The sequence below is a fragment of the Rana temporaria genome, chromosome 7, assembly GCF_905171775.1.
Source record: "Rana temporaria chromosome 7, aRanTem1.1, whole genome shotgun sequence".
NCBI classification, from domain to species: domain Eukaryota; kingdom Metazoa; phylum Chordata; class Amphibia; order Anura; family Ranidae; genus Rana; species Rana temporaria.
Window position 1 is genome coordinate 116,172,007 of NC_053495.1, and position 26,534 is coordinate 116,198,540.

Below are 26,534 nucleotides of genomic sequence, written 5' to 3' on the forward strand. Positions count from 1 at the left end.
TGAGCCGATTCAGTGGTTCAATGGGCCACGTGACTGGACTTGCCCCCCAGGCCTAAGGCTGCCAGCCCTCCCCTGGTTGCTAGTAGCAGCCGCACAAATTCTATCTATATTTGTGTGTGTGTAATATATATGTTTAATGATATTTGATTAAAGAGTAATTGGTTAGAGAAAATTCTAGAAACTGTGAATTCAAAGTTCATAGGATTTAAGGTTCTTAAAGCGGAGCTCCACCCTAAAGTGGAACTCACGCTGATCGGAACCCTCCCCCCTCCGGTGTCACATTTGACACCTTTCAGGGGGGAGGGGGTGCAGATACCTGTCTAAAGACAGGTATTTGCACCCACTTCCGGCCACACAGTCTCAGGCAGACTGTGGGCAGAACGTCACCTCCCGTCCTCCCCCCGTTGTGCTCTGGGAACACTCGGCTCCCAGAGCACAGCGGGAGCCAATCAGCGGTGCAGCGCAACTCGCGCATGCGCTGTAGGGAACGGGGTAGTGAAGCCAGAGCGATTCACTTCCTGGTTCCCTCACTGAGGATGGCGGGGGGAGCAGCAGAGGACAGGCGATCGCTCGTCCTCTGCTGCGGACTGCGCTGCACTCCAGGACAGGTAAGTGTCCTAATATTAAAAGTCAGCAGCTGCAATATTTGTAGCTGCTGGCTTTTAATTTTTTTTTTCATGGCACATCCGCTTTAATATATGCTATTTATACATTTAATTTCTATTGCTTAAATTATTTTTCCCATTTTGGGCGTGAGTGGGGCCTCATGTCTAAGATTTGCCTAAGGCCTCACAAAGCCTAGAGCTGCCTCTGCTCATCCCTACCTGCCAGCAATGTTTCACTGTAATAACTACGGCAGAATGACACAGGCTAGCAAATGGGCGTACCTGTACGTCCCTTTGAATTTGCCGCCCAGCGAGTGCGCGCATGCTGCGTATAACTTTCACAGTAATCAGTGCATTTTTATAGCACTGATTGCTATATAAATGACAATGGTCGCAAAATGTGTCAAAAGTGTCCAATGTGTCCGCCATAAAGTCGCAGTCACGCTAAAAATCGCAGATCGCCGCCATTACTAGTAAAAAAATGTATAATAATAAAAATGTCATAAAACGACACCCTATTTTGTAGACGCTATAATTTTTGCGCAAACCAATCAATATACGCTTATTTATACCAAAAATATGTAGAAAAATACATATCAACCTAAACTGAGGAAACAATTTAAAAATTTTTTTAAATGGGATATGTATTATAGCAAAAAGTAAAAGACATTGTGTTTTTTTTTCAAATTTGTCGCTCTTGTTTTGTTTATAGCGCAAAAAATAAAAATCGCAAAGATGATCAAATACCACTTAACAGGTTTCCGTCCGGCTCCTGTACATATACGTCTAAGCAAGCACGGCTAAGCAAAGTAACGTATATATACGTCACTTTGAAATTCCCACCTTGCCGGCACGCAAACGCCGCCGGCAGCGCGCGCGCCCCCTGCCGCAAGCTCCATGACCGTGCCTGAGGAATGTCCGCTGGTGTCCCGCGAATCCGATCGGTTCACAGAGCTGCAGAACAGGGAGCGGCAAGTGTAAACATCGGGAACAGCGTTCAGTGACGCCCCCTAGCAGTTAGAATCACTCCCTAGGATACACTTAACACCTTCAGCGCCCCCTACAGGTTAACCCCTTTACTGCCAGTGTCATTTTCACAGTAATCAGTGCATATTTATAACACTGGTCGCTGTAAAAATGACAATGGTCCCAAAGATGTGTCAAAAGTGTCCGATGTGTCCGCCATAATGTTGCAGTTGCAATAAAAAATCGCTGATCGCCACCATTACTAGTAAAAAAAAATAATGATAAAAATGCCATAAAACAATGCCCTATTTTGTAGATGCTTTAACTGCTTTGCAAACCAATCAATACATGTTTTTTTTTTTTTTAACAAAAATATTTAGAAGAATACGTATCGGCCAAAACTGAGGGAAAATTTAGAATTTTTTATAGATTTTTTGGGGGATATTTATTATAGCAAAAAATAATAAATATTTTTTTTTTTTTTTAATTGTAGCTCTATTTTTGTTTATAGCACAAAAAAGAAAAAATGCAGATGTGATCAAATACCACCAAAAGAAAGCTCTATTTGTGGGAAAAAGACATCAATTTTGTTTGGGAGCCACATCGCATGACCGCGCAATTGTCCGTTAAAACGACGCAGTGCCGAATCGCAAAAAATGCTCTGGTCTTTGGCCAGCGAAATGGTCTGGGGCTTAAGTGGTTAAAAGAAAGCTCTATTTGTGGAAAAAAGGGCGTCAATTTAGTTTAGGAGCCACGTTGCACGATCGCGCAATTGTCAGTTAAAGCGACGCAGTGCCGAATCGCAAAAAGTGGCCCGGTCATTTTGCAGCCAAATGGTCCGGGGCTGAGGTGGTTAACATCACCGAAGTAGTCATGCTTGGAACATCTGTAAAAAGGTAGCTGAATTGAGGATACACAGCTGATAATTGTAGTTATCTACTATTAGCCATCACTTTGACAACACGGTTTTGCTTTCATTACCTCTATATTACTTGATATTCCAAATACTCACCATTATTAATATATAGGACATATTTATTAAATGGTCCATTTGTTTTATTCGGCTTAGCCCATGTACACTTAATTGTTGTATTTGTTGATTCACAGCCCAAATTCTGTACTTTTTCAGGTTCTGTGTATACATGAGGTAAAGGACATTAGTTGTGAAACAAAGTTAAATTGAATTATAGTTCTGATTGTACCAGAAAATAAATCACAAAGCAAACATAAATTCATGGTATAAAACATTTAGGGCCTGATTTACTAAGATAAAAAGACTACATTACATGAAAACACTATAGCTCCCACTTACGTCTGGGAGTTCATGGTAATAAATCTAAAACATCATTAAGAGCACAGTCAATTGTGACACACTCCTTTACTCATAGCCCTGCTGCGCTTGAACACCTAAGCTAAAGGGTACATGTACCTGGTGAATCGCTTGTGTAGTTAAAGTAGGAAATTCCTGGATCCCTAAAACATCCTAAGATCCTAGAGTATTAGACTGAGATAATAGTTGAACCAGCAATATAATATGTAATTAATTATTAAACTACTGTACGTATAAAATCAATTAAACTAGGATCTGATATATCAAATCCAATAGTGTGTCCCAAGTGATTATCAGTAACAGAGCCGAAGAGTGCCAATGTTTCTATGATAAACCATATACAATGGAAAATCATGTAGATATAATTAAACTAGCCCCATCTAGTGGTGGACAAAAAGACCATTAAAACCTCATGGGCAAATAAGCAGTAACCTGCACACATCCTGAGGGGGAGTGAGAATAAATTAAGTGGGAGCTATAGTGTTTTCGTGTAATGTAGTCTTGTCATCTATTGGATATATTTCATGAGGGTAATTAGGTCATTTTAATTAATTGCCATTTTTATATTAATTTTAATATATAAGAATTCAGATCATCTCACATAACTGTGATGGACTACAACAAAATGGCTGCCACGATGAGCTATAATAACATGGCAGACGGGAACAATTTCCCATCGGCTGTACTGCCTATAAATAATTTTGCGATGACACTAGACTCACACCTCTTTATAGACGCGTGTAGTGGCAAAACGCGTTGAGGCGGAGCATGAGACGTCATCACGTACAACCAGGAAGCAGATAGCGAGCCGCTGGGGACGCAGGGCCGAGGATCTTTGGTTGTTTTAGGGATCCAGGGATTTCCTATTTTAACTACACAAGCGATTCACCTGTGCGCATCAGGAATAGTGAATCTGTAAATGTGAGTTTTATACCATTGTTTTATTAAAAGTTTGTGTTTTAAATGGTAAACACTGTGTCAAGTTCTTTCCTACCCTATGGTATCTACTTATGAGGAAAGTCATTTAAGAGATCAGGATCCCTTATACAGACAGAGGAACAGCAGATTGCTGGATATATACCCCTAAGGGGAAGGCGCTATTGGACCCGATTGTGAGTCTTTTTGGGAGATGAGCGCATAGGGTAACCGGTGGAGGGCACTGCAGTGTGCAAAGCCTTAATTATTATTTGGTATTTCACTATTGGATACCTACCGGTATATATGCACTGAGAAGAGAGCACATATTGATTGGAATTGATGAATCACCATATTAAGCTCATCACTTGTATTACCTGCTACTAATACATGGACTTATGTTAGTTTATTTATTTTGTATAACATACTGTGATCTTTATGGGGTATTGTAGATTGGTTACACTGATTTATTTATTCACTTGTTGGAACCCAACAGGGAGTAGTTGGGTGAGGTAGCGCTTCACAATATTTTTGTTATTTTGCTTATTTATGTGGGAACACATCCTGTGTTGAGCAGCACCTACTTCACTTTTACACTTGTTCACAATACATTACACCTAGTAACGCAGAAGTTACTCATATTTAAGGTGAAGATAACTTCTGTTCACTTTAAACATCCAGTCATGTTTAAAGAGCTTTGTAAAAAATAGAGCTACTTCACTTGATTGGGGGTTTGAATAGTGCTTCAATAGTGATCACTTCAATTCATGGATTAAAAATGTATTTCAGGACAAATAAAGGAAAAATATTCAGCACATCTCTGCAATGCAAGTACAGTTTCCCATCCATAAAAATACTGCATGTACGAAAAAAAAAAAAACAATGCTTGTAAATGCCTTAGAGGAGGAGAGGGAGGTTCAGGGTTAAATTGGAGTCATGCCTCGACATACATTTTAATAAAATGGTACAGAACACTAAATTATGATGCTGGTAAAAGTGAACAGGGTTTGTCCTCAATAGTACCTTTATCATTTCTTGCTAGTGTATCTATGAGCAGACATTTGTACAAGCATGATTCAGGCACATGAGACTTATGCAGGAAAATTGGGGTTCTTAGTCATTCATTATGTTAAAAAAAATATCAGTGATAAAAATATGCACCTAGTTTCAGTAGTTATTGTACTAATGACACTGGCAGGGAAGAGGTTAACGTCAGGGGCGATCAAAGGGTTAACTGTGACCCTAGGGGGTGCTTGATAACTGTGTGGGGGTTGCTCTGAATGGGTGAAGACAGAGATTGGTGTTCCTGCTTAGCAGGAACACAAGATCTCTATCTTCTTTACTTTCAGAACAGTGATCTGCCTTGTTTACAGTTCTGCCTCTCCCGTCACCGATCGCAGGTGGCCTGCCGGTCCCACTGATTGGCATCCCCGTGTCCAATTGCGCACCACCCAGTGGCTATTGCACAAAACAACTTACACTGTACAGGTACATGATTTCGCGCAATAGGCCCGACCTGCCACAGTAAATTTGTGGTAGGCGCCGGCGGTTGGCAAGTTGAAATCAAAATGTAAAAATCCATTTGATGTGGCAGATGACATGCAAATAACATTGCCCATAACTGCACTTTTGTGTTATGTTTTGATTACACAAAACAGGAAAAACACACTAGCTGTAGCTAGCTTGCATATCTGTGATTTCCATTTTTTTTGTTTAGTTAAATAGGATAAAATCCTTATGATTGCTTTCAGCTGTTCTTTTTTCTTGCTATCCATATAAAGTAAAACCAAAAACTCTTAATAAGACTAGTGGTGATGCTGATGAGGATTTTTTACAGACTTATAAAGGTGACATTTTGAGCAATCCACTGGGGGTCTGTAATAGTAAAAGCTAAATTATTATTTTTCCATCCGTCTGCGGATCGGATCGGGTGAACACGGACAGGCGGTCCGTGTTCACCCGATCCCCCCATAGGGGAGAGCGGAGATCTGACAGGGCGGTCCCTGCACAGTGTTCCCGGGACCGCCCTGTCATCTGCCGGCTCAGCTGGGATCAACGGAGCGATCCGCTGCTGAGCAAGTGGATGATAAAGGTCCGATCCTCACGGAATCCGTACGTGTGAAAGGGCCCTAACGTGGTTTAGAGCCACAAGTGTTGATGTGCTTACATTAACGGGTATCCAGAAATGTAATTATGTAAGTATTAACATCCCTGTATAGAGTTTAGTTGGTAGATGTATAGTACAGTAGGTGACTTTTATCTTTTACACTGAAAAGCTACTTGAAATGAAATTATATTTAATCATTAAAAAATCACAGTTTTCGTGAATCAGATGGGCACATGTCAGTGTTACCAAATAAAATAATAAGTTTCCAGTAAAAAAATGCTTAATTCGGGGGACCCGATGTACGTAGCCGGCGGTCACCATCGCATGGGGATTTGTGTGTGTAAACACATAAATCCCTGTGCTATCAGGGGAGAGGAGACTTGTTGTTTGTTTCTAGTAAGTAGGAACAGCGATATGTCTCCTCTCTTACCTAGTCCTATCCCCATACAGTTAGAACACACTGAGTGAACACATATTTATCCCCTTGATCGCCCCCTAGTGTTAACTCCTTTCCTGCCAGTGACATTTACACAGTAATCAGTGCATTTTTATATAGCTCTGATCGCTGTATACTTGTCAATGGTAACAAAAATGTGTCAAAAGTGTCCGATCTGTCCGTCGCAATGTCGCAATACTGCTGAAAATCGCAGATCATCGCCATTAATAGTAAAAAATAAAAATGCCATCAATCTTTCCCGTAGTTTGTAGACGCTATAAGTTTTGTGCAAACCAATCAATATACGCTTATTGCTAATTTTTAAACCAAAAATATGCAGAAGAATACATATTGGCCTAAACTTTTATTTTTTAATTGGGGATATTTATTATAGCAAAACGTAAAAAATATTGTTTTTTTCCGCAATTTTTTTGTTTGTAGCACAAAAAATAAAAACCGCAAAGGTAATCTAATACCACCAATAGAGTGCTCTAATTGTGGGGAAAAAAGGACGCAAATTTAGTTCAGGTACAGCAATGCATGACCGCCCAATTGTCAGTTAAAGCAACGTAGTGCCAAATTGTAAAAAATTCTCTGGTCAGGATGGGGGTAAATTCTTCCGATGCTAAAGTTGGTAAAATTGTATTAATTATATTTACTGATAAAATTGTGGAGGCTTTTTATAACTATTTTTTTTTTTTTTTGTATAACTACTTACTACTTTCAAAGACATTGAAAAATCCAGTCTTTTATATTGTTTTTTTTTTTTTTTCACCCAATTAAGTTTGTTTTATCCAGCAGGCTTTTCCCTTTCAATTGCCAACATTACATAATATTTAAATACTGTACCTCATTGTAATCTATCAAAAAAAAATTGATGACATAAGCTTTACATTATTAAGACAATATTACCTCCAATCTTTGTCTTTATATTTTTTGTTTTTGTTTTTATGACTTTTCCTTTGTACGATGCATTTGAAACACAACTGTAATTCCTGTAAGGCTCCAAATCGACATTTTCTCCCCCAAAGAATGTCTCACCATTTTCTTCTGGAAAATAATGGATAAACATTGTAATGTTTCACAAATCTTGTTAACATTGCTGACACAAAAGACAATTATTATTTTGTACATCCTTCAGGATATGTTAGTAGCTAGCTGGTTTTAGCATCTAACTTGTAGGGGTAATGTGCAAATTCAGAAAGTAAAAATGCAGTTGTGGTATAAAACAATTCTTCATTTGTCATGAAAATTTAGGGCTCTTCACACTACCTAAATTGGGTTGCATTGCTCGAGGTAGTCCCATTGCAAGGACAAGACAAATAGCCTTGTACCTTTTCCTGGAAATACATAGAACATGTTGAATTTTATCACAGCATATTGCAAGGTGTCACAACCTGCTGCAACTCGCCATAGAAAAAAATGATCTCATGCTTAAACCTAGAGAAAAAATATGCAACTTATTGCACCGTAACATATTACGGTAAATGCACACATTGCTGTAGAAACTGTATGTCAGCACATGTCAACACACATGCATTTTGCAGCCACTGACACAAGCTATGTGATTTGAACAAGAGCCCTAATGCCGCGTACAGACGGTCGTTTTTTGTGATGAAAAAAAAACGACGTTTTAAACGTCGTTTTGCCCACACACTATCATTTTAATTGACACAAAAAACGACGTTTTGAAAAACGACACAAAAAATTCAAGCATGTTCGAATTTTTTTTTTTGTCGTTTTTCAGAAGACATAAAACGATGTTTTCCCCACACACGGTCATTTTAAATGACGTTTTCAAAAACAAAGTTTTTTTTCATCACAAAAAACGACCGTCTGTACACGGCATAAGAGCCCATTCACAAATATGCATTTTAACACACATTAACGTGTGCATAAGTTGCTATTGTTTTTAATGGTGCTTGTTCACATATATTACCGTATATACTCGAGTATAAGCCGACCAGAGTATAAGCCGAGGTACCTAATTTTACCATAAAGAACTGGAAAAATGTATTGACTCGAGTATTAGCCTAGGGTGAGAATGCAGCAGCTGCTGTAAGCGGAAACGAGGGTCAAGAATGACCATTTGCACGCCTCACTGTGCCCATTGCAAACTCACTGTGCCCAAACTCACTGTGCCAACCTTCCTGTGCCAACCTCACTGTGCCAACCTCACTGTGCCCATCCTCACTGTGCCCATCCTCACTGTGCCCATCATCACTGTGCCCATTGTCAGTGTACCTGAAATTGACAGGCTGCGGGCGTCCATTCATTGTTTAAAACTCGCTGTCTCCTCCTGGTCCCTTCCGTAATAGGCGTTTCTCAGCAGACACAGTTCTGCCTATCACAGACGTTCTCTCATCCTCGGACTCCATTTCCCAGCAGACACTGTGTTCAGTGTTCCGCCAATCACAGACGTCCTCTTGTCCGAGGATGAAAAGGCATCTGTGATTGGCGGAACACTGAACACAGTGTCTGCTGGGAAACCTGAGGATGAGAGAACGCGTTTCTCAGCAGACACAGTTCCGCCTATCACGGAAGGGATCAAGATTAGGCGCAAGTTTTAAACGATGGACGCCCACAGCCTGTCAATAATTTCAGGTACACTGACTCGAGTATAAGCCGAGAGAGGTATTTTCAGCCCTAAAAAAAAAGGGCTGAAAAACTTGGCTTGTACTCGAGTATATACGGTATATAGCTCACTTCCTGGCATAGGGTGGTGATTGCTTGCTCACCATATTGTATCTATAGAGTGGCAGCATTGTCACAAGGACACTAGAGTTATAGCACGATCAACAGGCAATCTTCAGGAAGTGTACTTGAGTGTACTTGAGCCTGAAAAGTACTTGGGACTGAAAAAAAGAAAATTTATGCAGCCACCACTTCTAAGGAATGGTAAGTTGCAGAGGCGGCTCTCTAATTAGGCAAATTAGTCTCCTTAGGCCTCACCCCCACAAGGGCCTCGCGGCTGCCTAATTTGCCTAAAGATTTGGTTAGAGAAAATTCTATAAACAGTGAATTCATAGTTCATATAATTTAAAACTCTTAATACATGCAATTTATACAGTTAATTTTTATCGCTTGAATTATTTTTCTCATTATGAATGGGAATGGGACCCCATGTCTCAGATTTGCCTAAGGCCTCACAAAACCTAGAGCCACCTTTGGTAAGCTGCAATATATATTTTTTTGTTCTTGGGTTTAGATATACTTTAACAGGTGAGTTAATATTTTCTCTGTCCCTCACCTTATCCCACTTTTTAACTAACTCCAAAATAACCTCCTAGCACTTGATCCTTACTGTAACCTTTAATTTAGAAACAAAGGCTTCAATTTGGATAATTTTTGAGTAAGGGACTGTTGTAACCAATGTCGTATTTTTTATTTATTTTTTGTGGTCCATTGGGGAGATTTTCATTCACTTCCTGTCCTATAACCAAAACAGGAAGTGAGGGGAAATTCCTCCAAAGTAAGGGAAATCCCAGGTAGTCAGCAGAGTCACAAGGGCTAGTGCCTTCACCAGAAGATTCCCCTCTATTCCTGTTCTGGCGACAACTCAAAATTTGGGATTTTCTTTTACTGTCACTTTTGGTGATAATGGTCAACTGGACAAATAGAGAGGGGAAATTCCCCTAATAGTGGCACAGGCAGGAATAAAAACCTGACAGGTTTTCTAATCCCTCTCCACTCTATCCAAAAAGAAAAAAAATTGCCTTTAGTTATACTTTAAGTGTTGTGTGGAAAAGACTAACTTAAGCTCCCCTTATCTGCTCCCCACCCCCCCTGGTGCCACATTTGGCACCTTTCAGGGAGAAGGGGGGGGAACGGGTACCTGTTTTTGACAAGAACCTATCCCCACTTCCGAGAGACTGCGCCGCAGCAACGTCAATCTGAAGTTCAGGCCCCCTCCTCCTTTCTCCGCCGCCGGGCCAGTTAGAAAGCACAGTGCGCTTTACACATACGCAGTTTTCCTTACCACAAATGGTGGCGGCAGCCCCCGAGAGCCGATCTGAAAATCAGCTGGGGTGCCGACATTGTGGGATCCCTGGACAGGTAATTGTCTTAATATTAAAAGTCAGCCGTAGGGTTGTCCCGATACCGATACTAGTATCGCCATCAGTGCCGATACCAAGCATTTGCCCGAGTACTTGTTCTCGGGGAAATGCGCCGATGCTTAATCTGATATCTGGACAGTCAGGGGGTGATCGATGCGGCACTGGGGAGGAGTTACAACCACTGATCTTCTTGACAGCCACTTCTCCTTCTCTCCCTCCCACGGCTTTCAGCTGCTTTATTGAAATGTATACAGGGAGATCAGTGATTGTAACTCCTCCCCAGCGCTGCACCGATCACCCCTGACTGTACCCCCTTATTCTCCTCCGGTCCCCCTCCATGCTTCTCTAGTCTCCCTCCGGCCCCCCTCTGTGCTCCTCTGCCCCCCTCTGTGTTCCCCCACCCCCCTCCATACTCCTCCGCCCCCTGTATTACGTTCCGTCAGGATGGAGAGCGGAAGAAGGAGCTTGTAAATATGTAATTTACCGGCTCCTTCCTTTTCCCAATGCACAGAGTCAGTGATCACTGACTCTGTTCATTGATAACTGTCACTGAGCATCTTAAAACTGTGTTTACAATGCTTCCGTTTATGAATGCCGCTATCTCCTGTCCATTCATCTTCAGTGCAGCTGAGGCTGCAGAGAAAAGGACTGGGGAATCTCAGTCCTCAGTCCCTTTCCCTGTCTCAAAAGGGAGATGGCAGGGATCTGTTAATGTTGGATTCCCTTTGGAACATTTCCCCTCTATTGCTTTTCTGAGAAAACCACCAAAAGCTTTTCCTTTACTTATGTTTTAAGTAAATCAACCCCAATGATTTCCAGATTTAGGTTTCTATGCATTATTGTTGAGGGAACTGATCCAAAAAGGTAGAGACTACTCAAAATTGGCTATTATATTTTTACATTCCTTAAATACTGCATGCCTGGACTACAACTTACTGCATGCATTTAGTTATTTTCCTCTGTAAACTGACTTGAACCTATTTTCATGCAGTATCAACTGACAGTTTTGAGTGTTTGCGATAAATACCACAAAACGGCATAGTGAATTGACAATTTCTAGATCGCATGCAATATTTAGGGAAAATGTGTCCGAACACCTAAATGCCACATGTGAGATGCTTCTGTGAATGGAGCTCTATGTTCCTTACAAAGATGGATCCATCTCTTTGCCTCCATTATTTTATTCACTGCCAAGATCCACTCTGAGATTGATGGTGATTGATTCACTGACATTTCATTGAATTTAAAAAGTTTAACTCATCCCTACGCAGGCGCCGAATAGAGCCGAGCCGACCCGAGCTTCTTTCGGGAAGTCGTGAAGCACTGTATGCGCCGTTGTTTAGCATGTCAATCAATTGGCATGTCGATAGGAACGCCCACTCCCGCAGGATTCCCTACCCGGAAGCTGCGGTGAATTGTAACGATAAACGCTATCTACGGCGAAAAAAAAAAAAAAAGGTCAATGTAATTTTATTTGCAGAACTGGGCTGGATGTAGTGTTAGAAATTTTTTATAGGGTGAACCCCCGCTTTAACAGCTTATAAATATTAGTTTTTAGCCTTTATATTGCTTTTTTTTTGTCTGTATATCACATTACCAGTCGCAGCCTGTTGGTTGCTATTGCCAATGTGCCTCTTTCTGTGCAAGGCACAATGACTGCTGGGCTGGCAAGTTTGTTAAAAAAAAAACAAGCATATGTGATCACTATGATTAACTGTCATAGTAATCTTCTGATTAAGAACCAATCAGAGTGGCTACTGACAACATGTTTTTTTTTTTTAATTGGAGCCTGTACTGTTGTGGGCTCTTTGACCCCTTTCACACTGAGGGCGTTTTGCAGGCGCTATAGCATTAAAAATAGCGCCTGCAATCTGCCCTTAAACAGCTGCTCCTCACACTCCAACGTGAAAGCCCCAGAGCTTTCACACTGGAGCGGTGTGCTAGCAGGGCGTCAGAAAAAGTCCTGCCAGCAGCTTCTTTGGAGCGCATTAGCAGCAGTGAACTCACCGCTGCTAATGCGCTCCTGCCCATTGAAATCATCTGTAGCGGCGCATTGCAGGTGGTATTAACCCTTTCTCGGCTGCTAACGGGGGTTAAAAATGTCCCGCTAGCGGCCGAAATGCGCCACAAATCCGACGGTAAACTAGTGGCGTTTTACTATATTTTACTCCTATTTTACCGTCGACGCTATGGGCGACACCAGTGTTAAGGGGTCTTAGTTCTCTAAAGGAACATAGATTAAAGCTGTATTAAAACCAAAAACAGAAAATGTAATATATTGCAGCGTACCAATTATTAATTGTGGTGGCTGCATTTGTTTTTTTGGGGGGGCTTTTGTCCTCTGTGGATGAAGGAGCACAGGGGGCATATTTGGACAGCAGCATTGTCAGTCTTGGGGGAGGGTATTGTTAGATGTATTAGCAGATTTAGATACACAAACAAATTAAAGCCAAACTCTAGCTAATACTTTCTAAGCAGTTACAGCGGCAGTTTTTGTTTTCTTTTGGGATAAAAGGTTTTATATAAATAAGTAAAAGCACATCATTGTAACCACCGTTGTCAGTGGTAAATGGTTTGCCTCATCTATGTAACTGATACATTCTGCTGAAGATCTCATTCTTTTGAAAAAAAAACAGACGCACTGGCTGGATCCCCTGATGAAAATAGAAGAAAGCAAGCCTAAAAAAAAAAAAAACTAAAAAAGCCATCACATCTAAGAAATGGTAAGCTGCAATAGAATAAATGTTTGCTTTTGGGTTAAATACTGCTTTTAATGTTCCCTCAAGAAGTAGAACTGCTAGACCAGCAATTTAGCAATGGGCCTGTATCCCTATGTGCTATATATGTAAAAGAATGTATCCTCTTTACCACTGTAACATAATAATTAAACATATATCCCTAAATATGCCCAAAATGTTATTTCTATTGATCTTTAGGCGATAATGGCAATTCCTGTCTGTGCCCTTTAGCTAGCAGGATGTTTTGTCTGAAATCATACCCGGTACTTACCGTCAGTACAAGTGGTGTTTACTGTCACATTACAATTGTCTATGTTTGTCCAGGTGAAAGTGGCCTTCTCTTTATCTGGAGTGGCAGTTAAGTTCAAACTTTTACCATCTGGAAAATAGTTTTGTAGTTAGTATACTTAAAAACTGTTAAATGCACACAGTGTTTGGATGTTTTCTATACAACATAATCAGTGGACTGGTAAGTATTTCAAGGCTCTGAAACAGAAGTTTGTAACACCTACAGAATCATGGAGAAATGGACCTAAAGTCAGTATGTGACTATCAATAGAGAAATGTGATGTTGTTAGACTCATGGGGCCAGATTCACATAGAATTGCCCTGGCGCAGCGTATCAGAGAAACGCTACGCCGCCGTATCTTACCTGGCGCTTTTTCGAATCCAGGAAGATTTCGCGCCATAAGTTTCGGCGGCGTAGTGTTTCTCTCAGCCCGTATTTCAAATTGGGCGGGTAGGGGGCGTGATTCATTTGAACTGCGCATGCTCCGTTTTGAAATTTCCCGCCGTGCTTTGCGCGAAATGACGTTGCACCGACGTCATTTTTTGAACTTCGACGTGAGTTACGTCCTTTCCTATTCACGGAAGACTATCGCAAAAAAAAAAAATGTAAAATTCGACGCGGGAACGACTGCCATACTTTAACATGGCAAGTCTATCTATACGCCACAAAATAGCAGATTTAACTGTACGCCGGGAAAAGCCGACTAGCGACGACGTAAGAGAATGCGACGGCCGCGCGTACCTTCGTGGATCGATGGAAAAAGCTAATTTGCATACCCGACGCGGAAAACGATGCAAACTCCACCCAGCGGGCGCCAAAGTATTGCACCTACTATCCGAAGGCGTACGAAGCCGTACGCCTGTAGTATCTTGGTTTGAGGATTCAAACTAAAGATACGACGCGGCAAATTTGAAAGTACGCCGGTGTATCAGTAGATACGCCGGCGTACTTGCTCTGAGAATCTGGCCCATAGAGTCAGAGTTCCTAACCGCCATACTTGGTATGAATCTCTTACTGGTTTTATTGCTGTCTGTGTCCCTGTTGGGAAGATGTATTTGGAAGAAAAATTGGCTAGAGTTAGGGCTTGTTTACACTTGTGGTAGGAGGGCAGTACAAACAGGCTGTTGAGTCATATTTGTATCACCTTCCTTAACCTGCAAGGGCAGTCGATGTGCCCTCCCCCCCTTGTCTCATTTAGCAGGCAGTACCGCTGCTGAACACGACCCATTCAGGTGAAAAGGATTATGCAGCATTTATGAGGTTAAACCGGAGGTGAGGAAGTAAAATATTGCCTCCTCCTCTACAAAAGCAGTAGAGAACTCTCACTTTGCAGTAGGAATGATCACATAACTTAATTAAAGCTGTAATTCCGGGGAAACGGCTAAATACACAAACAAAATACATTTATGGAAGCTGCTTTACATGCTGGATTAGTATTTTTGTGTATCCAGTACTGAGATTGACAGACGAGGAGACCTAATCTTTATAAACATCCAAGGTGACAGGCAACTGATAACTCAAGGTGGGACTATCAAGGGAGAGTCCAATCCACATGTAAGCTGGTTTCCTTCCCTCTCCATCTTTTGATACAGCCCTCTGAAACACAATGTCCTGGCTAATCCTTTGTGTATCCTTCCAGCTGCCCGCCCACGAGTCACATGGTGGCAGGGGCAGCGCCGCAATCGCATGGCCAGAGAGTCTGTGTCAAGCGTCATGTACCACACTGACCGAAAACGAACCGATTCAAAGACTGCTGATCACTCAGTTCTTGGGCTTCAGTGAGCAGAGAGAAGTAACTGTCAGTCGCCAGCTCTCTGCTCTTCCCCTCCAGTGCTCACTGGAGCACCAGTCTGTGGAGGAGCGGGAGCAGCCTGACTCAGGCTCCCAGCGGCTCACAGAGTTTGAGCCAGCTGGCGGTGCAGTCATCTGGGATTTCGGGATTTCTCTAGAGACTGGACCAGCTCAGTGACATCAGCCGACAGCAGACTGTCATCTGAAAATGGGTCACAGGAGTACATAATGAACTATACTCCTGTGATCCATAGGGAAAATAGGGCCAAAAGAGCTTTGGTTCCTGGCAAAGAGTGAACTGACTCTTTTCTTTCCTGAATGAACAGAGCGATCACTTCTGTTTATTCCTTACTGAAGTTCAGTAAGCACTGTACTATATTTCAGTTTGTGAATGAACAGAAGTTTCTATACAGACTCCTATCTCATTCACCTACAGTGCAGCTGAGGCTGCAGAGATAGACAGACCCCTCATGTCTCACCAAAGCCCCCCCCCAAAAAAAAATCTAACTGTACCTGTAAAAATAAAAACCATAGTAACACACATTCACATTGACAGACCAATTGGGTCTGCCTGTCAGTGTTTTAGGCGGACCCGATCAAACCCTCTATTATCCTTTATGGAACGGTTCCCCATCTGTATAGCGAATCAGATGGCAGTTGTAAACAGACTGGCATTCTGTTTACATCCCACCACACATAAAGTAGATTGTGCTGTGTCTGTTCTGCTCAAAGGAGATCAGCGAACAGATTCCCCTCTGAGCAAGCATGTGGAAGGGGGCCTTAAGGTAAATTTAGACATGCATCAAATTTTTCCTTGCCTCTGAAGCCCGATCCACATTAAGTTAACGTTCCAGCGGCTACTGACAGGCAGTGAGGAAGCCATCCGATGCTTCCTCACCGCTTGTTTTAACCCCATTTTTGCAGACAAATGCGCCACAACCACATGTATTGCATGTGGTTGCAGGGAATTTGCAGCACTTCCCCACTTGAATGTGTAGTGTTTGACGGGCAAAAAGCAACTTTGCAGAGGTCAAAAAGGGAGGCATTGCAGCTACAGCATGTAAACACCCCTGTCTGCTGCCTATTGCACCTTAAGGGGAGAGGCAGCTCAACAGTACATTTTTGCCATGCCCCTAACCATAAGTCTTAACTAGGTCTAGGGCCTCATTCACATGGGGCATATTACAACAAGGCTGTGTTTAGCTGTACAGCGTTGCACAAGTGTTCTGTACATTCCTGTGTAGGCAGTCTCATTCATTTCAAATGGGAGACAGCAGATGTATGGACACAGCCATTGCCCCCCAACTTGACATTCGTGTGGGTGCATGTCCCTGAACACTGTCTGCGTTTGGGGCCATGCACCTACACCCGAACAGATCTGTCCTTACAGCCGCTGCATTCCAATTGACATGAATGGAACTGCCTGCACAGGGATGCTCAGAGCACCTGTGCATCCCTGTGTGGATAAACATGGCTCTCCATATGGCCCTCCATGAGCGTATGCTTTAGTACACCCCATGTGAACAAGGATATAGTAGGAGTTTAGCAGGAGTTTTGTTATGTTGTTGTTAACAAAATGATGTTGTGTTTTATATGCTAATAAGGATTTTAGTGTTTTTTGCGTTAAAACAGCGATTTAGATAAACATTTGCATTGCACAACTACTGTGCACCTACAGTAGCACCTTCTACTGCTCATGTCCTTTCAGAAAATATATGGTTTCGGGGGTCTTTTACAAACTCTGAAAGCTGTAAGTGAAAAATGAAAACCTCCAGATTTGAATAGAAATATGCAATTTTGCGTACGATTTTCACCATTTCACAAAAAGGCGCAATTTAAATGTACAAATATTTATTATTTAGTAACTCAATACAGGTTAAAACTTTTAGATTTAGTAGGAATCTAGCAGGAATTTTGTCAAACTTGCTGTGTTTGCTAATGATTTTAGTGTATTTTTAGAAAAAATATTGTTTTGATAAACATTTGCGCAAATATAATAGAGCCCTAAAAAATCAGTAGCACCTTATTTTTATTCTACCTTTTAATGTTCTTGGAGGGGGGGGGGGGTATTTTACAAACTCTGAAAACTTTAAGAGCAAAATGAAAACCAGGAATTTTGTAAAATTAGCTGTGTTTGTATCTGTTAATAATGATTTTTGTGTATTTTTAGCAAAAATATTGTTTTAATAAACATTTGCGCAAATATCATGGGGCATTAAAAATCAGTAGCACCTTCTTTTTATTCTACAGGTAAAGTGCTTTCAGAAAATATAGGGTTTAAGAGTCTTTGACAAACTCTGAAAGCTGTAAGGGAAAAATAAAAAAGCAATGGAAAAATTGCAAAAATGGTCCAGCCAGCTGAGTTTAAAAGTGGACCGCAAGGCCTGGCAGCGAAAAGGTTAAAGTGACAGGAAACCGGATCCTTGGTTTTAAAGTTCAACTCTAGCCACATTTTTTTTTAATTTTTCAGATTGGGGCAGGAATAGAACTCTGAGGCCTCGTACACATGACCGCTTTCCTCGACAGAATCCATGAAGAAACTTGGTGGCAGAGCTTTTTTGCAGAGGAAAACGGTTGTGTGTATGTTTTTCGTGGAACTCGACGAGAAAAAAACAGAACAAGTTCTTTTTTTCCTCGTCAGGAGTCTCAATTTCCTCATCGTGTTCCTCGTCGGGCTGGTTTACGAGAAACACGTTCGTGTGTATGCTTAGAAACCCGCGCATGCTCAGAATAAAGTATGAGACGGGAGCGCACCTTCGGTAAAAGTAGCGTTCGTAATGTAGATAGCACATTCGTCACGCTGTAACAGACTGAAAAGCGCAAATCGTCTCATACCAAACTTTTACTTAACACGCAGTAACATGAGATTAGCAAAAGCAGCCCCAAGGGTTGTGCCAGTGGAATCGAACTTCCCCTTTATAGTGCCGTCGCACGTGTTGAATGTCACCGCGTTTGAGAACGACGAGATTTTGTCTTGACAGTGTGTACGCAAAGAAAGCTTGTCAAGATTCTCAACAAGCAGTGCCACCAATCAGTGCCCATTAGAGATGCCAGTCAGTGCTGGATATCAGTGCTGCCTATCAATGCCCATCACTGCTGTCGATCAATGCCCATCAGTGTTGCCCATCAGTGCCGCCCATCAATACCGCCTATCAGTGCCCACCAGTGCTGCCTATCAGTGCCCACCAGTGCCGCCTATCAGTGTCCATCAGTGCCACCTATCAGTACTCATTAGTGCCACATATCAGTGCCACCTATCAGTGCCCATAAATGCGGCATATTAGTGCCTCCTCATCAGTATCACCTAATCAGTGCCCATAAGTGCCGCCTCATCAGTGCCCATAGGTGCCACCTCATCATTGCCCACCAGTTCAGCCTATCAGTGCGGCCTCATCAGCACACATCAGTGAAGGCGAAAAATTACTTAGTTACAAAATGTACTGACAGAAACTAAGTAAAAAAAATTTTTTTCTAAATTTTTTTTTTTTTTTAAATCCAGCAGTGATTAACCACTAGTGGCCGCTTCGCGAGGTGACTTAGAGCTCCCCAATCTCGCCGTATAACTGCAGCGGCTGGTCGGCAAGTAGTTAAATACCACCAAAAGCTCTATTTGTGTGAAGAAAATGATAAAAAAAATTATTTGGGTACATCGTAGCACGAACGTGCAATTGTCATTCAAAGTGCGACAGCGCTGAAAGCTGAAAAATGGCCTGTGCGGGAAGGGGGTACAGTATAAGTGCCCTGTAGGCAAGTGGTTAAAGAGAGATTTTGCTGAGATAGTAAGTAATGTTCAATCTCCCCAGCTGAGCCAAAGAGTGCATTAGGAGTTAGAACAACTTTCAGGTTATTATTACTGTATGTGTCCTAGAGTCCGGGTGATATGGCTGGAGTTGAGGTTTTAAAAGTATTTCCATAAAAAAATAACCCCTCGCAACTGAATATAAAGTTAAAAAATTGCTAGTGAAAAGTATGCAGGTTGACCTAACTTACCAGGTGGTACAGTCAAAGTTAAACTGATGTTGCATCCATTCGTTTGGCATTTGATCATTTTTGGTTGACATTGATTAACACAGAATTGATACGAATCTAATTTGAATATATAGTTCCCTTGGCAGGTAATGTTTTCACAGTGTATGCTGTTGTTACGTTTCTCTACGTTTAAGTCTTCCGTTTTATTGTTGTAAGATGGTTGACGGAATTTGACACCACCTGTCAGAGAATTAAATAAAATAAAGAAAGAGAAAGTAAGACACAAGACTAATCGCAGTATGAAAGGAAATATCTTTTGATATCAATAATACAGCATACAACTGCATGCCCAGCAAACAGCCCAATATACAATTTAACACATGTACAGTATAAGGTGTAGTATCTGCCAAATCCTTTGTACTTTTTTTCAGCTACTCTTGTGATCTACATATTCTTGACTTGGCCTATGACACACTGCCAGAGTGCTGATATGAAAAACAGGCAGCAGCACATTAACGGACTCACGCAGATAAACTGCGGCAGAATGGCTCTTCTGGGTGAAATCCTGTATATATACGGCTTCGCCAAGGAGAGCCACCAGAGGGCGCTCGCGCCTTATAGGGTGACCACATGTCCCGGATTGCCCGGGACAGTCCCGCATTTGGCAGGTCTGTCCTGGGCACATTCATTCCAGGACAATACAGTGTCCCGGACTGAAACTGACACAGCCAACCCCCGGGCCAATCCGATGCCCCCAAAAAAAGGGCACCACATCACCGCTTTACTCACCGACAGTACTTGTCCTGGGAATGCCTGGAGGAGCACAATCCCGCCCCCTGCTTTTGATTGGAGAAATCATAAATCCCGCCTCTTGTTTCCAATCACTGTGCTGTGATTCGTTACAGCACAGGCTGATTGGTAGTTTGGCCACCCTAGCGCCCCCTGCACTGCAGAGAACGAGCGGGAGCACTGGGGTTTATGTGTGTAAACACACAAATCCCTGTGATGTCTGAGGAGACAAGACAGATCGTGTGTTTCTACAAAGTAGAAAACATGATCTGTCATCTCCTATACTGAGTCCCCATCCCCCCACAGTTAGAACACAAAATAGGGAACACAGTTAACCCCTTGATCGCCTCCTAGTGTTAACCCCTTCCTTGCCAGTGACATTTACATAGTAATCAGTGCATATTTATAGCACGGATCGCTCTCTAAGTGTCAATGGTCCCAAAAATGTGTCAAAAGTGTCTGACCTGTCCGCCGCAACGTCGTAATACCGCAAAAAAACGCAGATCACCGCCATTACTAGTTAAAAAAAAAACGCCATATTAATGCCATACATCTTTCCCATAGTTTGTAGATGCTAAAAATTTTGCGCAAACCAATCAGTATAAGCTTATTGCGATTTTTTTCTTCTTGTTCCCCAAAAATATGTAGAAGAATACTTATCAGCCTAAACTGAGGAAGTTAATTTTTTTTAAAGTGGGTTATTTACTAAATTCCTTTTCAAAATTGTCGCTCTTTTTTTGTTTATAGCGCAAAAAATAAAACCGGCAGAGGTGATACTACCAAAAGAAAGCTCTATTTGTGGGGGGAAAAGGACGTCGATTTTGTTTGGGTACAACAACGCACGACCGCGCAATTGTCAGTTAAAGTGACGCAGTACCCTATAGCAAATAATGGCCTGTCATTGGGCAGCCAATGTAGTTTATAGCGCAAAAAATAAAAACGGCAGAGGTGATACCACCAAAATAAAGCTCTATTTGTGGGGAAAAAACGTTGATTTTGTTTGGGTACAACAACGCACGACCGCGCAATTGTCAGTTAAAATGACTCAGTATCCTAGCGCAAATAATGGCCTGTCATGGGCAGCCAAATCTTCCAGGGTTGAAGCGCCAGGAAGTCCCACTCCTACTGAAGCCCCCACTCCCCCCCCCCCCCAAAAAAAATGACATGCCAAATCTGGGCGAGGAGTGGTTAAAGTGGAAGTTCCACTTTTGGGTGAAACTCTGCTTTAATGTGTTAAATATGCTTCTTTTTACTGACCCACACAGCACAGTGCAATGTTTATTATTAGGTACAGAATATTGTAACATCATTTATGGGTTGTTTGTGCTATTTAAAAAACAGGGATAATGTTTCAGAAGGGGTATCGGAATGTAAACGGGGATAGTCTCTTTACTGTGGCGGGGATAATAGACATATGACAGAATGCAATAACTTTGTAGACGGTTGCAGGACAGAGAAATACATGAATGTTAAAATTGCCTCAACCATTATACTAATGGATGACAAATGCCTTTATTTTAATGACAGGTCTGTTTTAAAGTTTGTAAGCAGTTTGCACCTTCTGTGTTAAAAATTTTAATGAAATTCAAGGATCAACAATCCAAACACAAAATACTTACTGCATCTGTCTGGAATATCTGCAAAGAAAAAAAAAAAAACATAAGAGATTAGTAAAAAAAAAAAACGTCAACATCAGTAAAATAGCTGCAATAACAGCATGGAGAAAATTATACGACTGCATATCTTGCTTGTGTTTGGAATAGATTGTTCCTTGTGTGCTGCCATACCCAGACTGCTGTCTGAAAAATACCAATGTCTTACCATCGTGGCTACATTTCTTAATAGGCCACCAACTTGGGACAAGTATGGAGTACAGGAGTCCTGACTTACCTGGCTGCATACTTAGGCCTCGTACACACGACCAAGTTTCTTGGCAAAAACCAGCAAGAAACTTGCTTTGTTTTTTTTTTGCCGAGGAAACCGGTCGTGTGTACATTTTTCGACGAGGAAACTGTCGAGGAACTCGTCGAGCCAAAAAGAGAGCATGTTCTCTTTTTCCTCGACGGGAATGGAGAAAATTGGCTTGCAGAGTTCCTCGACAGCCTAACAAGGAACTCGACGAGCAAAACGATGTGTTTCGCCCGTCGAGTTCCTCGGTCGTGTGTACGAGGCCTTAGTCTGGGCCACTGATTAACAAAATGGTGCAGGCAGCAGGTTTAAATGAGCCAGGAAACTACCAGTTTCAGAAAAAGCAGTAGGGTGACAGCACAAGCATTTCTCTCAATTGAGTTTACTGATTAACTTGTTTAGAAAATGATGATAGAACAGTGCAGTTTTGTTGTATTGTATTTTGCATGCAAGCCAAGCTATGATTGCAGTGGATGTAGGTCTGCTTGTCACCTCCAGAGGTAGAAGGGGACACACTCATGGTTGGTGTTGGTTCTGGTGATGTGGACAGGTGGGAGTCAGAGCTGGTAGGACCTGGAATGTGGAAAGACAAACAACAATATGTCTCTAATTAAACAGTACTTAAACTATAAAAATGTATACAGTATACAGTAGTGTATATGACATGAATATTTCTAACAGGTTTCCTTGTAAAGAGAGAGAGCCTATGCATACTGTGTAGATATCCACAATCTAATGTACAGAACACTTAAAATAAGTACAACTGAAAAAAGAAAATAGATTTTTAATACAAAGAGAGTGGTATGCTATAAGAATGCATTATATCTACAACTTGTAGGCCTCGTACACACGGGCAAGAATCTCGTCAGGAAAAAAAACATTTTACATGGTTTTTCCCAACATAGTTTTTCCCAACGAGATTCTTGGCAAGAATCTCTTGCCGCCCGAGTGTACATACAGACCTTTAAAAGAACCGCAGTTCTCTTGAAAGGCAAGAACGCGGTGACGTCATCGCGTATGACGAGCATGCGTTCGTCACATTTGATGCCGTCGCCGCCATCTTGCTTCACCCTACCTATGCCGTGAAAGTCACCGCGCATGCGTCAGAGTCATTTCGAGCATGCGCAGGTTTCCACGGGGACAGGCAAGTATACACACTCTCGGGAACCAGGCCGACAAGAATCTCGACGAGAAAATAGAGAGCAGGATCTCTATTTTTCTCGTCGAGATTCTGGCCAAATTTCCAGATGAGAAACCTGAAAGCCTCATACACACGCTCAGTTTACTCGGCAAAAAAGCTCTGCCAGCAGTTTTCTTGCTGGTTCTTGCCGAGAAAACCGAGCGTGTGTACGAGGCTGTAAACTTAAAACTTCCCCAACATGTGCTCTATCTATCTATCTATCTATCTATCTATCTATCTATCTATCTATCTATCTATCTATCTATCTATCTATCTATCTATCTATCTATCTCAGCATGGTCAGTCCCCCCCCCCTGCACAGCTCTTCACTTGGAAGGTCGGTATACTGTCATTTATCTGCCTCCTGCTGACACACACCCCCTGCAGTCTCCACCCCCACCCCTATAAGTCTCCTTTGCAGCTGAGAACAGAGGTCACTCGATCACTATAAAAAGAATAAAAAATGTTTTGCCTTGCATTTCTATTTGAACTATATTGTTTTACAAGGTAAAGGTTCACCAGGGGCGGACTGACCATTGGGACTCTCGGGCACTGCCCAAGGGCCCCATGCCACTAGGGGGCCCCATCAGGGTTGCCAGGCTCAATAAAACCAGGGACAGTATGTAAAAATCTGTGTTTTTTTTTACACCTGTCCCTGATATGTCCGAAACCGACATGCTTTTGATGTGAAATGCCTGAGATTTTAGCTGCCCTGCCTCTGCACTGCCTCCTGGCGTGGTGGCCATCTATAAGCCGGGGGCCCCATAATCTTCTATTGCCCGGGGGCCCCATGAGTTGTCAGTCCGCCCCTGGGGTTCACATATACTTTAATCACTTTGCAACCGCCCCATAAGCAGATTTACTGCTACAGGGCTCTGTACAGAATCACAGATATATTCTTGATTCTGCACTTCCGGGTTTTGGGCATGAACCGATGTCTGCTGGTGTTTCGTCAGATTAGGCGACCCGCCAGAATTTGTAACGGAAGTGACAATCTGTCACCGCCATCTTGCTACACCCCGCACTCCTCCGCGGGAAGGATACACTGAGAAGTCGCCAGGTGGACATGTTGTTACACCCACCAGAGTTTTGCATTTCACACCTATTTTTAACAGTAAACTGAGCTTTTATGGTGAAATACAGTATTTAGAAATCCGACGGTTTGGCAGCTGCAAACCTGCTGATCTCACAGGTTTGGTAAATTGACAGAACATGGCTTCTTTTATAATTCAACATGTAAACAGTCCGACGGATTTCTAAATACTGTATTTCACCATATAAGCTCCGTTTACTGTTATAAATAAGTGTGAAATGCAAAACTCCAGTAGGTGTAACAAGATGTCCGCTTGCTGCCTTCTCAGTGTATTATTACTGTGGACGAGTGTGGGGTGTAGCAAGATGGCGGCGACAAAACGTCACTTCCGTTACATGACGGGTCGCCTAATCTGATGAAACAACGGGACCCACTGATTGTTCTGTACACAGGCAGAATGCCAGTCTGCCTATGTACACAAGGCCGACTGTCATTCTGTAAGTACAGAAGACATTGGCCCGGATTCACAGACATTGGCGCACATGTATGCCGCCGTAGCGTATCTCCTGTACGCTACGCCGCAGCGCAGAGAGGCAAGCATTGAATTCACAAAGCTAATGCTCCCAAAACTGCGCTGGGTTTCCAAGGAGTAAGTCGGCATAAGTGGAAGTGGGCGTGAGCCATGCAAATGAGGTGTGACCCCATGCAAATGATGGGCAGAGCGCCAGACAGATACGTATAACCAACGGCGCATGCGCCGTCCCGCGGACGCATCCCAGTGCGCATGCTCACAATCACGTCGGAACAACTGCCTAAGATACTCTGGATCACTGCCTACGGCGTGAACATAACGTACGCCTAGTCATATTCACGTCCAACGTAAACTACGTAAAATACGTCGGCTTGAGTTCCCTGGTGCAGACCTTTGCATGTCTGCTGCTGAGTTACACCTGCTTTATGGGGCTTAACTTTACGCCGGAAATACAACTTATGCGCACCAGTCATAGCCTGCGTCGGGCGAACTTACGTTCGTGAATCGCCGTATTTTCCTCATTTGCATATTTGAATACAAAATCAATGGGAGCGCCGCATGCGTCCAGCGTAAATATGCACCCACTCTACGCCGGCGTAGGCAAGTTACGCCGGCTGGATGAAGCCTATTTTTAGGCGCATCTTTTTTTTTGGTTCCGGCGCACAGATACAACGGCGCATATTTGCACTTACGCGGCATATCTGGAGATACGTCGGCGCAAGTGCTTTGTGAATCCGGGCCATGGATCCTGTATTTTTGTGAGGCAGAAACACTGATCCATGTCTTCCAGTAGTAAAAGCACCTCCCCCGCTACACTGAAAAATTAGCTAGGCACACATTTAACCTTTAATCGCCCTGATGTTAACCCCTTCCCTGCCAGTGTCATTAGTACAGTGACCATGCATATTGTTAGCTCTGAGCACTGTATTATTGTCACTGGTCCCCAAAAAAGTGTCAAAAGTGTCAGTTAGGTGTCCGATTTGTTTCTTTGCCAGGTTCCATTACTACGAAGGGCAGTGGCATCTGAGAGCCGATGGAAACATCAGCTAGGGTACCGACATTGCTGGATTCCAGAACAGGTATGTGTCATAATATTAAAAGTCAGCAGCTACAGCGCCCCAGAACTCCTCAGATTTCTGTCATTTAGTGCAAAAGTTTACAGGTGAATGCTTGTTTGCAAGTAAGTTCAATATACTTAACATAAAGTTTTAATTCTCTGTTCTATGAAGTATTATTTTTAAGTTGTAACAGATAAGAAAGCATCAAACCTGTGGTGAATGCAGATGTGAGATTCGTGGAAGCAGTGGGTGCTTGCGTGGCAGCGGTGACATCTGTTATAGAATATGAAACATGACATCTTGATGACTTTTTTTTTAGTTGCTTGAGCATTTTAGTACTATATCTATTATATTTATTGATTTAAAAAAAAAAATTGAGCACACATATATATCTTGTAGACTAAACTGTAAAACCAGCCTTTTGTTCTAGGTTTGGAAAAAGCAGAGAAGAAACGGATCAGAACCCCTGTTGGTTTTTACTGCTTTCCCATCATCCTGAGCCTAAATTCTCATAAAATATAGATAAGGTACCTATGGCCACCCTTGTATTAATTCATGGCATGGTTTAATATAGCTCATCAATCATCAACTAATAACATCACTGTATCATTCCAGCACATTCACTTTTGTCAAACAGTTTTTCTGTAATAGGTTTACTGATGTTTAGAAACAAGCAAACAGATAAATGTAACAAGCAATTAATACAATCGACATGACACAATATTCATACTGCCACCCTCCTCCCTGCTTTCTTACAATAATGCTGCAGGTGTCTTTTGAAAGGAGAAAATATTGACTGGTGTAGCCAAAAGCATGACTGTGGTCAGAAA

At 42.2% G+C, this 26,534-nt stretch overlaps 1 protein-coding gene across 7 annotated transcripts in view; it reads right to left on the reverse strand.

Moving 5' to 3' along the window:
- The window catches only part of PTPRC (protein tyrosine phosphatase receptor type C), a 300,264-nt gene that overhangs the window by 176,390 nt on the left and 97,340 nt on the right, over positions 1-26,534 (reverse strand). For 4 of the 7 annotated variants that reach the window (XM_040359869.1, XM_040359867.1, XM_040359866.1 and 1 more), the window contains 7 exons: positions 25,915-25,977; positions 22,394-22,474; positions 21,613-21,630; positions 19,226-19,444; positions 13,427-13,534; positions 7,272-7,409; positions 2,584-2,703 (listed from right to left, as the gene is read on the reverse strand). In XM_040359869.1, the coding sequence (XP_040215803.1) occupies positions 2,584-2,703; positions 7,272-7,409; positions 13,427-13,534; positions 19,226-19,444; positions 21,613-21,630; positions 22,394-22,474; positions 25,915-25,977 (747 nt within the window). The remainder of the gene's footprint in view (positions 1-2,583; positions 2,704-7,271; positions 7,410-13,426; positions 13,535-19,225; positions 19,445-21,612; positions 21,631-22,393; positions 22,475-25,914; positions 25,978-26,534) is intronic. The other 3 variants (XM_040359865.1, XM_040359870.1, XM_040359868.1) reach the window with 1 other exon arrangement.